Source organism: Setaria viridis, chromosome 1, assembly GCF_005286985.2.
Source record: "Setaria viridis chromosome 1, Setaria_viridis_v4.0, whole genome shotgun sequence".
Classification (NCBI taxonomy): Eukaryota; Viridiplantae; Streptophyta; class Magnoliopsida; order Poales; family Poaceae; genus Setaria; species Setaria viridis.
This window is the reverse complement of record NC_048263.2, coordinates 9057504-9075972: the sequence shown is the minus strand read 5'-3', so window position 1 is coordinate 9075972 and position 18469 is coordinate 9057504. Positions and strand designations below refer to the sequence as shown.

At 46.8% G+C, this 18469-nt stretch overlaps 2 protein-coding genes across 3 annotated transcripts; both read left to right on the top strand.

Moving 5' to 3' along the window:
- Positions 1 to 1643: 1643 nt before the first annotated feature.
- On the top strand, positions 1644 to 1988 carry LOC117845347 (subtilisin inhibitor CLSI-I). The gene has a single exon (XM_034726365.2). It carries the CDS (start codon positions 1644 to 1646, stop codon positions 1893 to 1895), a length of 252 nt encoding a protein of 83 aa, XP_034582256.1. The 3' UTR covers positions 1896 to 1988.
- A 7735-nt stretch (positions 1989 to 9723) lies between these two features.
- LOC117858214 (transcription factor bHLH144) lies at positions 9724 to 18124 on the top strand. 2 transcript variants are annotated; one of them, XM_072292297.1, is made up of 5 exons: positions 9724 to 10291; positions 13967 to 14358; positions 14460 to 15575; positions 15671 to 15820; positions 16768 to 18124. In XM_072292297.1, the coding sequence occupies exon 5, from the start codon at positions 16993 to 16995 to the stop codon at positions 17725 to 17727; it is 735 nt and encodes a 244-aa protein (XP_072148398.1). In that variant the 5' UTR covers positions 9724 to 10291; positions 13967 to 14358; positions 14460 to 15575; positions 15671 to 15820; positions 16768 to 16992; the 3' UTR covers positions 17728 to 18124. The 2 variants fall into 2 exon arrangements, with proteins under 2 accessions (XP_072148398.1, XP_034597134.1); XM_034741243.2 differs by having other exon boundaries at positions 9725 to 10291; positions 13912 to 14358.
- The last annotated feature ends 345 nt before the right edge of the window (positions 18125 to 18469 follow it).

Sequence of the window (18469 nt, the reverse complement as noted above, 5' to 3'; positions counted from 1 at the left end):
ATTAGGGGCTTCTCGCCGGCGGCGGCGGTCGGCGGCGCCGCCGTGCAGATCAACAACTCGATGTGGCCGGAGCTGTTGGGAAAGCACCTGACGGACGCGGTCGCCGTCATCAAGTCGGACAGGCCGGACGTCCACATAAAGCTCTTCGCCGCCGCCGACCCGGAGCCCCGGGACTTCGACCCCCACCGCGTCTGCCTCTTCGTCGACGACAGCTTCACCGTCGTCAGGATGCCCGTCGTCGGCTAGCTTGCTAATAAGTACAGTGATGTGTGTGCAAGATGGGTGAGTATGCAGTGTACGTGTGGGGAAAATAACGCTGTACCCGGCCGGTGCGATTATATACTTCACTATGCAGTCTCGTTGCGCTGTTGCTGCTACAGATCGATGATGCCTTGCCGTTTTGTGCTCGCTCGATACATGTAGACGATGCCTGCCATTTCTTCGTGCTCTCTGTTACTGCTTGATACTGTAGCTGATCATTTCTGCTGGCTGCATGCTTTGCGAACGGTTATCTGTCTCATCATCGATCGAAGGCCACGTGCGATGCTTTCATGTGAGATCGATCGATCGCGTCGATTATATTGCCATTCAGTCGATGCAACGCACGAAGACAACATCGATGATCATCGTGCTCCTTGTGACAACAATACATGCAAACATACACTACTACTGGATCCCCAAGCCAACCATAAATACTATCCGATACCGTACAATGTTGAATTATTCTATTTCAAATGTTAAGTTCAAATGTAAGAAAAATATATAAATAACCACGTATTATATTAGGCGGGAACCGAGGTGGATAAGGTGGGAGGAAGCAAACAATCCATATTGAATTAGCATAATATATATCCGGCTCTCTCCGTTCTAAATTATAGGTCATTTTAGTTTTCTTAGTGTATATATATTATTATACATCTCGATATAAAGTATAAGTATAAATATAAAGTATAAGTATAAGAAAATGCTAAATGATGTTTGCGGCGGGGAATGATAGATCTAGTTACCTTTAAATTACAGCTCTTAACCACAAGCTCCATCCTAGTCCTAGCCGACATTTTCCTCTCGTTGGGCCGTACGGGCCCACTATGCCACATCCAACGGCCCAATGGACCTCACTATGTAGATGTTACTACAGCCCAGCAGAATAACTGCCAGTCTACCAGCCACCACCTTTTTTTTCAGTCGAGCTGCTCTAGAGCGCTAGCGTGCCCTTCATCCAAGCTTCTGTATCGTACGCACCTATAGTCTTTTTCTTTTTTCCTTTTTCTTGTTTGGAACTGGAACGTATAGATTAGGTGGTCGTTGAGACGATGCCGGTTCTGGCTTTATCACAGCCTTCACGCGTACCGTACAGTGACGACAAGCTACTTGCTCGTTTGCTCCTAGACGCTACTCGCCAAGCTTGCATGGCAACACCAAAGCGTATCTATCGAGATTTAGCATTTTCTTACACTTATACTCTATATCGAGATACGCTGATAAGATAAGATTGCTCCGTCGGCCCGTGGCCATGGCTAACCCCATAAATAGCCCCAAGATTTTAGCTGCCTGCAGCTTCATCGACCTGCACAAGCGGCAGCTTCAATTAACTGTTCATCCGAGAAATCAAAAGGGGTGAGAAGTGAGAACGAATAAATATAATGGGCAGGGGCTCGCCGGCGGCGGCGGCGGGCGGCAGCGCCGACGATGACGGCGGCGGCAAGTCGTCGTGGCCGGAGCTGGTCGGGCGCCACGTGGTGGAGGCGGTCGCGGTGATCAAGTCGCAGAGGCAGGACGTCTTCGTCAAGTTCTTCGGCGCCGGCGACGCCCAGCCGCCGGACTTCGACGCCCACCGCGTCTGCCTCTTCCTCGACGGCGACTTGGCCGTCGTCAGGACGCCCGTCGTCGGCTAGGCCGCCGGCGACGACGCACGTTTCGTTAGTTCACGGGTACACAAAGGATTTGTGTGATGACGACCGTATCTCGGTCGATCGATCGTGTGTGAGTTTGTGACCGTACGTGATATAATAAGTACGTACCATATGATGCGTGCATGCGTTCGTAGTGGTGCTTGTTGTTGGAAGTCGAAAATTGCGTTCGTACCATATAATAAGTACGTACCATATGATGTACCCGACCGGTGTCATTGTATGCAGTCGTGTGTTGCTGCTGCCAGCAGATCGAACGATCGATGAATGCCTTGCCATGCTCACTCTCTTGCTTGCTTCCTACTGTACCTACTCGTTTCTGTCTCATCGACCTGTAACTGATCAATTGCAATGCATGATTTCATGCGCGAGGTTGATCACACCACACCACATCGATTGCCGCCCCCGTTGATCAGTCAATGCAACGTGTATACGTTCACACCTACTTGGAGGGCTCTAGTAGGGGTTTTACAACTGTTTTTTTAATTTTGTTGCCTCAGCCTAAAAACAAAATGTTTTGGGGCTCGACGCCTTTGCTAGAGAGTTGCTCTTAAAATTTAAGACATAGGAGTATCAGTGAATTCCTATCGCTACATATATTTATGACTAATATATCGGAGATATGGTATACTCCCTTCAAGCTAATTAACGTAATTTATTTAAAAATGATTACCTTACGGAATTATTAGTACTCCATCAGGATCAAGAAGAGAATTTGCTTTGCTGACGCGAGTAGCTCATGCCAACTCTGCTGGGAATCACACAAACGTTTGAACTGATGAATTCAAAACCAGCGGAGGTTATCAGCAGCTTATGGGCCATGGCGCCCCCCTTGTTGGGCTGCACGTCGACTCCTTTTCTGATGAGAAAGGTGTGCTGCATCCAGAAAAGGATTATGGGCCCCCTCACTCTCCTGGGCCGTTCGATGCCTGGTCGACTGAGGACCGACTCCTGCAAAATATGTCCGTGGATCTACTGATTTAGTAGCCCGGCCCAGGTTCTCTCTCTCTCACACACACACGATAGACGGTTGTCGTGGCGGCTGCACGCCAACATATAGTATAATTCTATGCCATGTTTCATTGGAATACGGGGGGATTTCTGCTGCCTCCATTTCCTAGCTGACCAAACGAGGCAGGCTTCGTGTGTCCTCCAAAGGAACTCACCACACCAACGTTGATTCCTAGCAAAACCCCGGCGTCGGTAGTGCCAGCAGCTGCTCGATGCGCCCTTTATAAATCGGGTATCGATCGATGCGCCAAGTATCTCACACGATCACACAGCTAGCTAGCGAGCTGAGAGACAGGTCTCTCTGATACATAGATCCGGCCCGGGGAAGTCGCGGTCGTGCAAGATGAGCGTGCCGATCCCAGGGAAGTCGTCGTGGCCGGAGCTGGTGGGGGTGCTGGCGACGCTGGCGGCGACGGCGATCGCCCACGACCGGCCGGACGTGTCGGTGGAGGTGCTCCCGCCGGGGTCACCGATCATCCCTGACTTCAACCCCAGTCGCGTCCGCGTCTTCATCGACAACAACGCCATCGTCACCAAGACCCCCGTCATCGGCTAGCCAGCAGCTATCTGCTAGCTGGGCTCCAAGCTAGCTATTAATATATGTGTGTGTGTGTGTCGATCGTCGTCTCCACGATGCCACCACGAGCCTATATGCGTGTGTGCATGCGTGGGGTACGTGTAATGGAATAAACACCTACTGTGCTGCTGTTGGTGAACACTATAAGCCGAGGTTATCTCAACTCCTAATAGAACGGTTACACTAAGTTCCGGCTCAATTTTGTAGTTTGTACTGCTGCTCACTGGATACTACGTACTTGGATGTCCTTTGATCACGATTTATGGTATCAGCTTAGCATGCAGAACAAAATTGAACAGGGGTGCTAACCCTAAATCCTAAACTGCTAGACTGGCGATCGAGGATGATTTTACAGTACCTAAATTGAACAAGTTTGGTTGAAGTTTTTTCCTAGTGTTAACACTCTTTGATATATCTGAGAACACCGGTGCGTGTGTAGTTAATTAGATTCTCAATGTCCCCGATTCCTTTTTTTTTTACAAATGGCTGACAGTTTGTTGGTCTTTTTTTTTAAAACAAAATCAAATAACCTAAGAGTTTCTAGTAGTCTAGTTGAGGCACTTCCCACAAGTTATTTAGTAGGGGCAACTATTTTTTATAATTGAGAATTGTTGGTTGGGGATAGATCTTGGTTGCTAACTTGTTTTCATTGAGGATTGTCCAAACTGAACTACAAAACCCTTGACCTTTTGGAGAGAAAAAATGTGAACAAGAACAATTACCAACCATTTTTTTTTAAAAAAAGCCCGGGAAATATCAGATTGTTGTAGAGTTAGAGTCGTACGTGCCCCAGAAAGAATAACCAGGCCACCAGTGCAAAGCCGGCAAATTAAAAGGGTTGACAAAGCAAAGACGAATTTGGGCGATATCAACGTAGCATATGGTTTGCGCAGTTTGCACTGCATCTGCAAGAAGAACGCGTGAGAATGGGAGAAGCCATATCATGCCCGATGATCCTTTGGGCCATGGAGATATTTGCAGTTCCACTACGGTCACAGTACTGTTGCAAAAGAGAGAACGAATAATGACGACTGGAACAACAATACTATTATTCAAGCAACTAGCATAATTAATGCATACACGGTTATTGCTCCACTGCATGCTATATATATGCATGAACAAATTAAATATAAATTTCTTCCTGTGCATCATTAGCAGACAAAAGATTAGCTGACCAAACGAGGCATATTGTTACGCATGTACTAACCATTCCAGAGCGTTAATTTCTAGCAAAACCTAGCGTCGGTAGTACGTGCTGTTAGGGCAGCTTGCTGACGCATGCATGCATGTTTAGCAGCTGCTCGAGGCGCCTTTGTGTGTGTATCTATCTATCTATACACACACACACGACACACACATATGTCGGGTATTCATCGATGCGCCAAGTATCTCACACGGACAGGCGTGACAGGTCGTCGATCGTCTCTGATAGATGGATCAACGGCGGCGGGCAAGATGAGCAAAGCGGTTTACGGAAAGTCCTCGTGGCCGGAGCTGCTGGGCAAGCCAGCGGCGGAAGCGGCGACGGCGATCAGTGGCGGAATTGGAGAGAACATTAAAGGAGGCCAGATGAACATTTGCCAGTTCAATAATTTGGCAATTCATACCCTAATTTTTCAAACATACAATAGCTAGCTAGTCATGACTATAGTAGTTAATTATGCAACGGCAATACACAAAAGCAAATAGCTTGCAAAAGTGATCAATAGTTTGCAAAAGTATCTTTCTTTTAAATTTTGCCTTGGTTTTCTACAAGTATTTGGCCTAGTTTCATCAAAAAATCCTATGCTATTATGAGACAAGAAATAAAATTGTACTCCCTCTGTTCTGATTTACATGACGCTGGTTGGCTCAAATTTGAGCTGAGCAATGTCAAATAATAAAGAACCGAGCGAGTAAATAGTTTTGGGATATGTCGTTGTGGATTAGAAAAATAGGACTTACGTTGGTTTGAGTTGGAGGAACATCAGATGCAGAAGCAATCAGAAGCAGAAGCAGGAGAGTCAGCCCCCTGATGCTTGCCTGCCCGCTGTCATTGATGTTGCCTTCATCACGGGCTCGCGGCCACGCCGCCGCGGTAACCTGTTTCCCGTCGTCGGCCCATCACCCGTCGATGTCGATGTCGCAATGGCGCCATCGGGCATCGGCCTCAGCCTCGCGCCCTCGCCGAGCCAGAGTCCGCGGGCGGCGGGCCACGGGCGAGGTCTGGGCATCACAAGATTGAAACGAAACGTCGCAAGCGCCAGGGCGTCGGGCGAGCACTTCAGCACTTCGCGTGCACCTGATTACGTACGTGTGCATTGGCCATCGTTGGGCACCAATTGCCTCCTGTGTGCTAACCATTGACCATGGACTTAGCTGACAAACACTCAAAGGGGTAATAGAGTTTTTTTTTTTTTATGTTGGGGTGGCTATGGCCCCCGCCGCCGCCGCCCCCCCGCCCCCCCCCCCCCCCCCCCCCCTCGACGATCGCCCAGGACTACAACCCCCAGCGCGTCCGCCTCTTGGTCACCGTCAACGATGTCGTTAATTATGTGTGTGGCGTACGATGTCGTTAATTATGTGTGTGGCGTCGTAATGGTTTTATTAGGGTATTTGGTTACACGGACTAAAATCGAATGTTTAGATACTAATTAGAACAACTAAACGTGAGTTAATTATAAAACTAATTGCACAGATGGAAGCTAATTCGCGAGACGAATCTATTCAACCTAATTATTCCATGATTTGATAATGTGATGCTATAGTAAATATGTGCTAATCATGAATAAATTAGGCTTAATAGATTCGTCTCGCGAATTAACCTCCATCTGTGCAATTGGTTTTATAATTAGTCTATATTTAATACTCCTAATTAGTATCTAAACATTTGATATGATAGGTACTAAACTTTAGTCGGTGGAACCAAACACCCCGTTAATACTCCTCCAGATAGCGCGCTACTGCTGTTATTGTAGGTACGTCCTCTCAGCCCAGGGGCATGCACTTTCCGGCAAGTCGATCAACTACTGTGTGTCCCACTCTCGTATGCGATCTATATACTGATCTTGAGACAATTTATGAGACAACTACTACAATAATTTATCTTTTTTTTATCTCGTAGTAATCTTAAATCCCCTAATTTGTGGACGGAATAATTAAAGGAATTTATTGTAAGTTGTATAGCAACCACAACTCGTATAATGGTAAAGTGCTAGTCTCATAGTTGTAGCATTAGCTTATAAGGTAGTTGCTTCGCGAAGCAATGACCTATTTGTCTATCCTTACTCTCTCTTTTCCATATCAGATAAAATTTTATATGGCATTGCACGAGACGATCTTGTTGAGATGTTTCATTTGAATTTTTTTTAAGATAACATGGCATCGAAGAATTGCACTGTTGCAAAGAGAAACTTCATGGCGACAGGAACAAAACAACAACAGTATTATTCAAAGCATTCACGCATATGAGCACACGACGACGACGAACGACACAACACAAAGTTAAGTCACAAAACTGGATTCCCGTAACTTCTTCTTGGGCATCATCAGATACTGTAAAGCAAGTCTGATTAATTAACCGACCACGGGAGTGTAGAGGACGGGGCCGCTGGCGTTGCCGGCGTCGAAGAAGACGCGGACGCGGCTGGCGTTGTACCCCGGCGCCACGTTGGTTCCGGCCGGGACCACCTCGATCGCCACGTCGGGCCTGTCGCTGTTGATCTGTGTCACCGCCGCCGAAGCCGGCCACCCAACCACCTCCGGCCACGACGACTTGGGAGTGCTCATTATCCTCTCTCGATCTTTTCCTTGAGGCGATGGATTCGCAAAACCAATCGATCTGCAACAAACAGAGCTCAGAGACATATTACCGATTAGAACATTGCCATCGTTTTCGAGTATGGAGATATGCAAGGAGATTTAATTTGTAGTGGGAATTATATAAGGCTAACCAGAAAGTGCACTCTGCTGATTCAGAGCAGGTGTGACTGACCGAGGAGGAAGAAAGGAAGCTGCTGGATGCAGAGGCATGCATCTTATCTGGATGGTATTTATAGGGTCACCCAAGTTAAACACTCTTGCATGGATTTGGGAACAAACGAAACGAGAGAGCCTCGGTTCTGTCACCCCTTTCTGTTGGCGTTTGCTTACCTTTTTTACTGACAAGTGACAACGCGGCCGGAGAGATTAGTGTCCTTTGCAACACCAAACGTTCGAAAAGTGTCACTATAAGAGTGCAAGTACTGACTGACTGAAACCGAAGGCAAGCCCCTTGCTCTCTGATGAATCGTCTGTGAAACTAAAATTAGATCTCACTCCTGTACTACGAATTCTATCGTAGGTAATTAACGTTTTGAACCGGTCTTTCCTGCTGGCCACCCTGCAGAAAACTGAAAATAAGGTGCTAATCCATGGAATGTACTCCCTTCATTTGGAATTACAAGGTGTATTTCTTTACACTAGGATAATGTTTTGGTAGACAATTACTCCATTAATATCTCATTTATGTGATACAAAATTGAATTTATTAGATTCATATTAAAAAAATTACTTACTTATAATTATGATTTTGTTTGATGAAATCACAAAGCAAATAATCTCACAAGTTCATTACACTTTGTAAATATTCTCTCTGAGCATATCCACTGTTTTTTTAAAGCCCTTTAATTATTGGTAAAATATAACCGGTAAGATCTAAATAGAGAGAATATGCAAGGTTGATCTAGTTGGCAAGCCATGTTATCGTTATTCCGAACACTAACAAAAATAAACCGCACTTTCAGACCACAAATTTTAGACGATAGCGTTACACTCTTAAGTCTTAATTATTCCATCGTCTAAAAAGTTGAATAGGTCAAAAAAAAGTTGAATCTCTCTCCGTTCTAAAATATATGACACGTTGACTTTTTTTATTTGTTTAAATATTCATCTTTTCTACAAATATTTTTGTAAATAGATAAACCTACAAGTTAAATCTAAAGTACATATTTGATAATAGACATAATGATACATATTTTACTTTAGTTAGCTAACTCGATATTGGTGGTCAAAGTTGGAGTAAAAAGTTAGTAACGTCGTATATTTGAGAAGGGAGGAGGGAGTAGTTTGTTTATGTAACAGTTTGAATGGGTCTGCCGCTCTGCCGTCACCAGCCTGCAGGATGTTTGTGAGAACACTGGCAGACCACAGGTGTTGGATGCACACTATGACACTACTACAGCAGTCATGAGCGCAACGACGCAGCTGGCAAGCAGGGGTGACACAACCAAAGAATTCCGGCAACGGGCGGCATGCCGGCTGGTGCCAGCACACGAGCATACATTATTCTGAACACTGATAACCATATATAAACACCGTACAAATGAAACCAGATGTTGCAGACCGTATGCAGTGTCGATTAAGAGTAAATCATTAGCCAATTTCTAAGGAGGTTTTGAGAAATGGCGGGCGCCGACCCGAAGAGGACGTCGTGGCCGGAGCTGCTGGGCATCCCGGCGACGCCGGCGGTGATGCGGATCAACCACGACCGGCCGGAGCTGGCGGTGGAGGTGCTCCCGCTCGGCATCAAGCTGACCAAGGGGTTCAACCCCAAGCGCGTCCGCGTCTTCTACGACCCGCGCGACTCCGCCGGCCTCGTCGCCAAGGTCCCCGTCGTCGGCTAGTAGCTAGCTAGCAGCCGTACGTGCTCATGCATTGCGGCCTTGTGGATGCTTTTGCCTGCATTTCGTTCACGTGCTCTTCATGATGGCACTCGTTTATCTATGTGTTCGTTGCAATAAAACGGATCACTCCTCCTCGGATTTGTGATGACTATGCAGGAGTTAGCTACTAAATTTCGTCTCTTGTGTTGAACAATTCGTAGTAGATAAATTCAGTGATTGATTGACGTGAGTTTGCTGTGTACAATGCATAGACTACTGTTCGAAACGCTCGCCTGATTCCAAATAAAAAAAAAACCTTAGATCTAGACAATATGAATAAGTGTTATAGAAGGGAGTATAGGCTAAATTTGCTGCACATTTGAAGAAGTATTGGCTCGGTATCTCTAGCATTCCAATGGTCTAAAAAAAAGCATTCCAATTAACACCAACGGAAAAGCAAAGCAAGCAAGCAGAAGTACACAGCAGACCTTTTAAGATTTGGGTGTCAAAATCTTGAAAGGTTTAAGAATTGGTGTCAATTTTAAAAATTTCTCGAGCCGAATCGTGTCCAAAGGTGTGAGGGCTCCGCAAGGATCCCGCCTACCCCACACGTCAGGGTAACTCCCATCCCCTGAAGGCCTCAACTCTTCGCGAGTCAATCCCGAGCTCCTGACGCCGCAACCAAAATGGCCTCGTCGTTGTCCTCCTCCGGCGCCGGCGGCCGGCCGCATCGACGGAACCCTAGCCTGCGTACGGGCTCGGCGCCTGCGGCGGCGTCTTTGATCCCCATGCTCCCGGACGGCATCACGGCCGTCATCCTCTACCTGCTGACCTCCCCCGACCTGCTGCGCAACCTCCCGCGCTCGGCGCATGGTCCTCTCCGCGGCCACGCTGCTCCCGCTCCGCCGCAGCCTCCGGCCGACACTTTTTCTGCCTCTTCCGCAACGAACCCTCCCTTGCCTCCCCGACCCTGCCGCCCCCACTGTCTGGTGCCCTGGTGGCCCCTCCCGCCGCTCCCCTGCGGTTACGACGGGTACACCACAGTCCGGGGAGTGGTGCCAAATGACGTGGGAGGGAGGGGAGAGGAAGCGGCTTGGACCCGTTGCAGCTTTATCTGCGGATAATGGAAGGATTACCGAGGTGTTCATGCTCGACGGCAACCATGTCTGCAGGTCAGTCAAATTGTCTTCGATTTGCTTTCAATTGCTTGTACTTTTTAGTACGTATATTCCTGTTTGCTTGGTTGCTTCGATTTGACTGACTGTTTTCTACGGCACTGTTGATTTTGTCAAGTTTCCTGAGTATCTGATTGTTTGATGATTTTAGTACCATATGTTTTGACAAACTAATACATGCATGTTTACACACTAATGAATCAATAATTCCGTGCTACCTCCTGTTATGCGCACTGAGGCTTGTTCTTCCACTGATGCTTGCTCTCTTATGCTCCTGTTATATTATGGAGATCTCATGGAGAAATCATTATGCCTAAGTTCGCTTACACTCCCTTTTAATACAAATGGCTAAGAACATTTGATGGAAGAATATGTGGACTCTGTTGACTGCATAGAAAAGTATATGTAGACTTTCAGATGTCGCTGTCATCCTAATTATTGTCATGAAAGATGATCAAGTGGGACTGTGTCATAAAATTTCGGAAGCTAATATTTTTTCATCTGAAATTATCTATTGTAAAACTTACAACCAAGGAACATGGGTTTATCATCAGCTCACCTTTTATACTGAAATGCTCTTCATAGGACATCATATATTCTTATATGTTTTGCATTTTTTTCTTACAAATATAATACCTGATACCTGTTAATGCATTAGCACATTTACAAAAAGGGAAGCTACATGACATTCAACCTACAAAGTTTGATATATATCTAAAGTGCAAACTTGCTTGAACATTCAAAGTCATTGACTTAGTCACTTCTGTTTGAATACCATAAGTCAAATTGTACTAGCAGGTATCCAGTTTGCAATACTAGCAATGTTTTTTTAGGATGGTTTCATTATTCTATTTACTGAATTGCAGTAATGCTATTTTGTTGCCCTGCTTTCATGCATCAATTCCAGTTTATTTGATTGAACTTTGGAGAAGACGACGACCCTAGTGGACAGTGATCTTAAAAACCAAATATCTGAATTTAATTAATTCTGTTATTTACTTTGCCAACAGCCTGCCTAACCCATACACTGAAATATGGCGTCAGGATTCACTAATTATCATAGTGGCGTGTCACAGCCTTTTTTTTTGTCATCTATGAAATATAAAGGAAGAAGTCCATTTTGCTACCCCAAACAATCCACTGTCTTCTTCACACCGTGAGCAAAATTTTGGCTCGTTTACTATCCCACACTATTTTAATTGGTCTGATACTCCAATCTACCCCCTAATTAGATCTGTCTTTTTGTTTCTTCCAAATATAGGTTGAGTTTGAAGTTCAAATTTTTCATTGCGACAAAACAGTGATTTCCCCTAATGTAATTTTGGATGCCCCTGAAATCAACAATCATTTCATCCTTGACCCATATTCGCTGATCCTCTTTTTTCTGCTTTAGAGGACACAGGACAGCATGTCTGCTCAGATATTTGTTCCTTTGTTCTGGGTGTTGCTGACATATGTTAAGCTAAGTGCACCATGTAATTAGCGTATCAGTTTGTGTAACAGTCAGGCGCTCATAACAAGATCATCACAAGCCGTGCTTATTCAACTTTGTTCCCCTGTACGATACATTATACGTGAATAAAGTTTGCTTTAAAGAAGTAATACTGTGGTTGCTTTGCTGGCCATATGGCACATTGTGATTTACATATTTATCGTACTGCTTATGTCATTGTTAAGTTGGTCTCATGTGGAGAAAATGCCCCTTGGTTCTGAGGACATAGCCCAAAGAGATTCTTGATTTTCTTGTGTTCTAGTTGCTGTCATATCAAGTGTTCTCGTTTATTTAATTTTGATATGTCGGTTGTGGTTAGGCGGAGAGCAAAGAAGGCATGTTTGTTGCTTTCAAAGTTAGCCACTTCCATGAAAGCATTAGAGAAAAGTTAACTTGATGTAAGCTAGGGTAGTTTATATGACAACATTGAAGGTATTTATATCACAACTGCCGCTGTGTTATGTCCTTCTGTTCCAAAATCCAAACTAGTCTATTTATGTATGGAGTTATGGCCTTAACGTTTAGACAAAGCTTATCCGAAAATGTAAGACTATTATAGTGAATCATAATGGTTGTGCAGTGAAAGATGTCAAGCATAGTATATCTTATAAATATGTAGTTAGGTCTTATTTATTATAGGAAGCATTAGCTTGTACCATCCTTGTATGTTACCTGTTTATTGCATTTACGGTATAGTGTTATTGGTGGTGCTGCACTGCTGGTTGTAGGTGCTCTATAGATATTTTACTACAATCCTGAGCTGGATTTACTTGTTTGGCAATAATGGATTATGGTGGATTATGGATATCTTCTTGATTTAGTTGCAACTATTTTTGAATTTGCATAGTTAGCTTAAATGTAAGGAAGTGTGAGTATGACGCTTGTAACAACTGTACACTTGTAAGTGGTGCACTGGTGAACTAGTTTACCAGTATGATGCTAATTGATTGACAACACTTACATTTTATATGCTGCAAAAAAACTTCTCTGGATACATTTGTGCTCCATTGAGCAAAAAGTAACTGTGTCATGAAACAGAGTAGTTAAAATTCTGTATGCCCGTATCTATTTAGTGAAAAAGAATCGTCAAGTGCCAGATACTACCCTACCTAGAACTACAACATTGGCTTGATTTTTTACCATATTGTTATTTACTTAATTAAAATGTGGCCAATGGGAAGCTGTCCTGATTAGATATTAGCTGAACTGTTTCTATTGTTTTAAATGTAAACCTGAGGAGAAATTGTTCTTTGTCAAAACGAGTGAAAATTGAGTTTTAAGCACTTCACTATTATGTGCTACCATGAATGGTTATTGATTTATGCAGAAGTGCTTCGTTATGGCAAGATTGTAGACCTTGTGAATGTCTCCAAGATAACACAATGCCACGTTCACTAGGTTTTCTAGTTGAGTATATAGGCTGCTATTTTGATATTGATTTGGGTTAGATCATGCAGCTGTTCTAAGCATTCTACCTGGACAACTAATGTTCCTATTAATCTCTAGTTTCTAGGGCTTGAACTTAAAAACTATTTTAGTTTCTTGTATGAGACTGTAACTTAGGGGAAGCTGCCCATTAGAAAGAACTATTTTGGTTACTAATCAGCATTTTCACCTCAAAACTTGATGGTGAATAATGTCCACACTGGACACCTTCAGTTGGGATTGGCATCAATATGTTGATGTGGGGAAAAGAGGGGGGAAACAGAAGAAATATTTGAAAAGTAAATATCGTACCATGATTGCTCATACATTTTCCTCTGGATGCATGCTTAATTTTCTGTATATACATGTTTCTTGTGTATTTAACTTGTTTTCTTGTTTTAGTCGTGCACTGATGCTTGTTGCTCTCATTATCATGTAGCTATGTATTGTTAATCATTTTTTTTGCTCTTGTCGAAAGCTCCATCGAGTAAAGAGATAGCAGTGTGGGGACGTTTAATATTTTGCAAAATATATGCCCATATTATTAGTGCATACAGACACAGGAATGTGTATGGTGTATATGTTCTAGAGCTGTGTGTGTGCCATAGTGGTTGGCATCAGGGTGACTACTGTGTTGAAGCTCTGTGATCCGGAACTTGACCTTTTTGTTTGAGCTCATAGTTGTGCTGTTATTTTTTAGGCCCATTCATAGCATGCTATGCTGACCATCTGTAGTCACCATCTTTTGGCTCAAGACTCCTGGTGAAGCCTGAGGTCCATGGAGGCAGCTGAAGAAGAAGCTGGACCTGGAGTTTCAGAACCGCAGCCTGCCTGGTGAAGAAGCTGGTGAAGCCAGCCTGTGACAAATAAATGCAGAGTGCTCACCACACCCATTGGTTTCAGGACCGCAGCTGTCCGTGCAGTTGGAGACTCCGTTGGAGTCGTAGATCCATTGACGCTCACCGTTTAACTGTGTAGATTCGGGTGGCAAAGCTGAGCATCCAATTGAAAATACAGCCCGCCCAAAATTTCCTACAACTGCAAGCGACTCGGAGCAGTTATTATTTTGTGGAGATTTGTTGTGTGCCAGCGTGCGTATACATGGTCGAAGCAGCATACATTGGCTGTACAGCACAGGAACGGAGAGGTACATCTTTGGTGCTGCATGTGTGTCGATTTCTTCTAATTATTAATCTGTAGAGGAAGAGTGGATAGATGCTGAGTCGTTGACGGATCTTTTCATGGCAGCCGCTTTCCTTCTCCTAGAGGCAAGAGAAGAAGAAGGGAAGAGAAGACGAGGTGGAGAGAAGAGACGAAAACAAAAGCTTAAAGAAAAGGGCGTTCGTCGCCATGATGGATCTTGGATTGTTCTCCGGTCTCGGTCTCCCCGCTTCGCTTGAGGGCCAAGGCCAGACGAGGTGATGGTGATGGAGTGCGGCGGCAGCACGCCGAGAGACGGGAACGGAGGCAGTCCAGGCGCGCGGCGCCCGATGGCGGGCGATCGAGTGCGGCAGCTGGCCGGGCGGCGTCGGGGTTCGGGTCCGTCGGGCCCGACCGGACGGCATGATCCTCCTCCCCTGACAGCACGTGGAGTACAATCCGGACGAAGCAATCTCGCGTGTCCGGTGGTCCACCGCCAGCAGCAGCAGCTGCCGCCTAGCCCGGTTCGGTTCAACTCCCGCAGCTGGCTGGCTGGCATCGATGGCCCCGGGGGCACGCGCGCAGGCACCGGCGGGGCCCGGCACCGAACCGCACCAGAAGCCGCCGCCCGCCCGCCCGCCCCGATGCGGATACGACGCCGCCCGCGCGCGCGCTCCGCCACGGAGCGGCCGAGCCCCCGCCGGATCCCGCACGCGCGCCTCATAATCGCTCAGCGTGCGTGCCGTGCCTGGGGGATGGATGGATTGCTCTGCCACGATGCCCACCTCCACCACTGAAGAGAGGGAGGAGGAGGCCACGGTGGGAGGCGGAAGGCACGCGCACCCATCGAGTGCGCACGCCACCTCATTCATTCGGCTCCCGCGCCCGCATCGGCCCATCCATCACTGCGCTCGCCACTGCTGCCGCACGCCGCTCCACCTTCCTTGCCCTCTTCCCCTTCTCTCTCTCTGTATCACTCAAAAGAAGTGCCTGCCCCAAGCAAAAGGAACACACCGAGCGACAGGGCAGAGGCAATCGGGAGCACGACTGCACGAGCATCCATCCGATCCACCACCACCGGCCTGGCCTCTGCTCGCCCGTTGTATAAGACCAAACCCTGTGCCCTTCCCCTCCTCTGCCACCCCCAATACGTTTCCATCCCGCTGTTCTCGACCTCCATCGGTGCTGTCGTTTCAATTCGGATTGTCTGTCCTGCCTTGACTGGTATGTATGGCCCGGATCACCGCATGCTGCTCTTTCTCTCTGTTCCAAGCTGACTGATCCTGGGACTGATCGATCGTTTGGCGCTGTGTTCTCAGGATTTCAGCCGGACGCCAAGGAGGCCAAGGGAGCAGGCAGCATGCCGTTCCTCGTGTTCTTCCGCGCCAACCTGTGATCTCGCGTTGCAAGTTTGCTAGGCCAGCAGCGCCCTGTCGCCAACAACACATCGCCACACCTCGGCAATTCAGGTATTCCTTCCGTCACCATTGCTCAATTTTCCCATATCAGCATCGGATCGTCACCTCTTCGTATGTACTGTATGTATCTGGTAGGCGGATAAGCAGGCAGCCAACTTGTGTTCTCGGTGCTGTCCGTTACGAGTTTACGGCTAGTGTGGATAGGGAAAGTGGTCGCGGGTCCACTACGCTGCCAGCGTGTTGACAATGCTTTGGGCAGTCAAAGTGACGGCCTTCTCAACTTTTCAAGAAACTTGTCAACTTTTTGTTACTAGTATATTTGCCAAAAGTCGCAGCAGTAAGCCGATATAAACTTTAACAAAGTTGCAGTAGCCTGCCTTTGCCTCGGCCTGGGAAGCAGAGTCTCGATGCTGCTACCAATTTGAGAAAAAAAATTCAAAATTTGCTTCGTTCTGAAAATGTAGTGGTAGAGTAGCAAGCCATTCGACTTGATCCACCCAATTTAGCCTTGTATCTCATTCCTGAATGCTGTCAGCCTGTCACCATACCTGCTATGTTTTTGCATATGCTCTGCACTTTCTGTTCTGATGCACTGCCTAGGATAAGCTAATTTATGTGTCGGCCAGCATAGCCTGCGAAATTCTGGATCATACATTGTCACTACCCTTAATTGGCAGGCCCTGTTGTTGTCCACAAAGTGCTAGATACGTACTAATTGCTAATGCACTCATGGTCGCTTTAGCTTTCACTCCAAGGTCTTCTCGCACTTACCCATGCAACTTGCCAAATTGCTCTAGCTCTCTTCTATCGGTGCTATCTTCTCACCTTGTAAATTGATCCTATTATAAGTTTGTAACACGCTTTAGAACGAGTTGCAACTATCATTGTAAATTATTTCATCATCCGAAAAATGTAACCACTATTCTGTTCGAAAAATATCGTTTGCTTTTACATCCAAATATCACTCTAATTTGTTTTCCATTTGTTGCTTGTTGCAGGCGCCGGCCATCAGTCCCCACTTCACTCTCCTTCAAACAAAACCTCAAACCCGAACCAGGCTTTACTGAAACAATTTTGAATTCAACCACAAAAAAAGCCAGCTCCCAAGTCCTGTCAACAAAACAAAATTCCCTCGAATTCCTTGCTCAATTTCATTCCAATCAAAAGCCTGCCTAGAATCTTGCTAGATTTCCCACACAGACAACCAGAAACCAAGCAGCCCGATGCAGGGAGACCCCGGGTATGGTGGCTACGGCTACGGCTATGGCTACGGCGCCGGCAGCTACGACAACGACATGGCCGGCTACGGCGCGTACTACACGGCGAACGACCGGTATCCCGCCGCGCCGGCCGCCTACGAGGACCCGCTCGCCGGTCGGAGGCAGCACGACTTCCCGGCGCCGCTCACGGGGCTGGAGTTCCAGGCGTCGGACACCTGCCCCAAGAACTACGTCATCTTCGACCAGACGTACGACCGGAGCCGAGTCATGTTCCACCCCTCCCTTGCCAACAACTTCGGCGGCGGGTACGACTACGACCACCGCTGCTACGGCTACGATCAGGCCTACGCCAGCAAGACCGCCTACGACGAGGACGCCGGCGGCGGCGGCGCCTCGGTTCGGCAGAAGGAGGACACGGAGGAGATCGACGCGCTGATGAGCACGGAGGACGGCGAGGACGAGGACGACGTGCTGAGCACGGGCCGCACCCCGGGGTGCCGCGCCGGGGGCTCGCCGGACTCCACGTGCTCGTCCGGGTACGGCGGCGGCGGGAGGAAGCAGGAGACCGGCGGCGAGAAGAAGAAGGAGCGGATGAAGAAGATGGTGCGGACGCTCAAGGGGATCATCCCCGGCGGCGACCGGATGGACACGCCGGCGGTGCTGGACGAGGCCGTCAGGTATCTCAAGTCCCTCAAGGTGGAGGTGAAGAAGCTCGGCGCGCGCGGGTCGAGCAGTTAGCAGCTACCCCGCTGACAGGCATATCGGTGAATCTGACCGGCATCCTCCTCGGACGGAGTTCTTTTGTAAACGATGGTGGCTCTCTGTTGTTTATCCATTCCATGCATCAGGCTGCATTAGTACGCGACAACGAGAATTCAGAGTTGAGATAGGACAAGGAAGGTTTAGAACATGCGATCAGATGTTCCCAATGCGACTTTGAGTGTCGATTTATTCATGCGGGCAATCTTCTTACGAGAAAAATCTTCTTACAAGAAACAAGTAGGGGTGTAGCCGTGTATAGGTACACTTGGTTTGCTGAGACCTTTTCACAAACAAGAAAACTCAAAACTCTTGTGCTCTACTAACAGATTGCTGCAACTTGAGAGTAACTAAGGATGCAAAGTTTGAGATTGTACGGTGTGAGACTCCACGCAGCCAATTTGTTCATCTTTTCCCAGGGCCTATTACATTACATCGAGTCAACGGGATGCAAGCAAACCATACTGAACCACGATTCTGCTTCCGTCCATGTCATTGTCATGAAATGCATGTCCATCGTGATGCTGAAGGTAGAGGCCCATCCGCAAAACGACCAGGCATCTAGTAGTATTAAGTGTCCTGTTCCTTTCCTCAAATCTGTAACAAAAGTTTCAAATTTTCTTCACCTCTCCGGCGTATTTGAGGAAAAAAAAACTAAAATTTCAATTTGAACCGATGTGGATATTATGAAGAGAACTTGAGATTGAACATCATCATGATG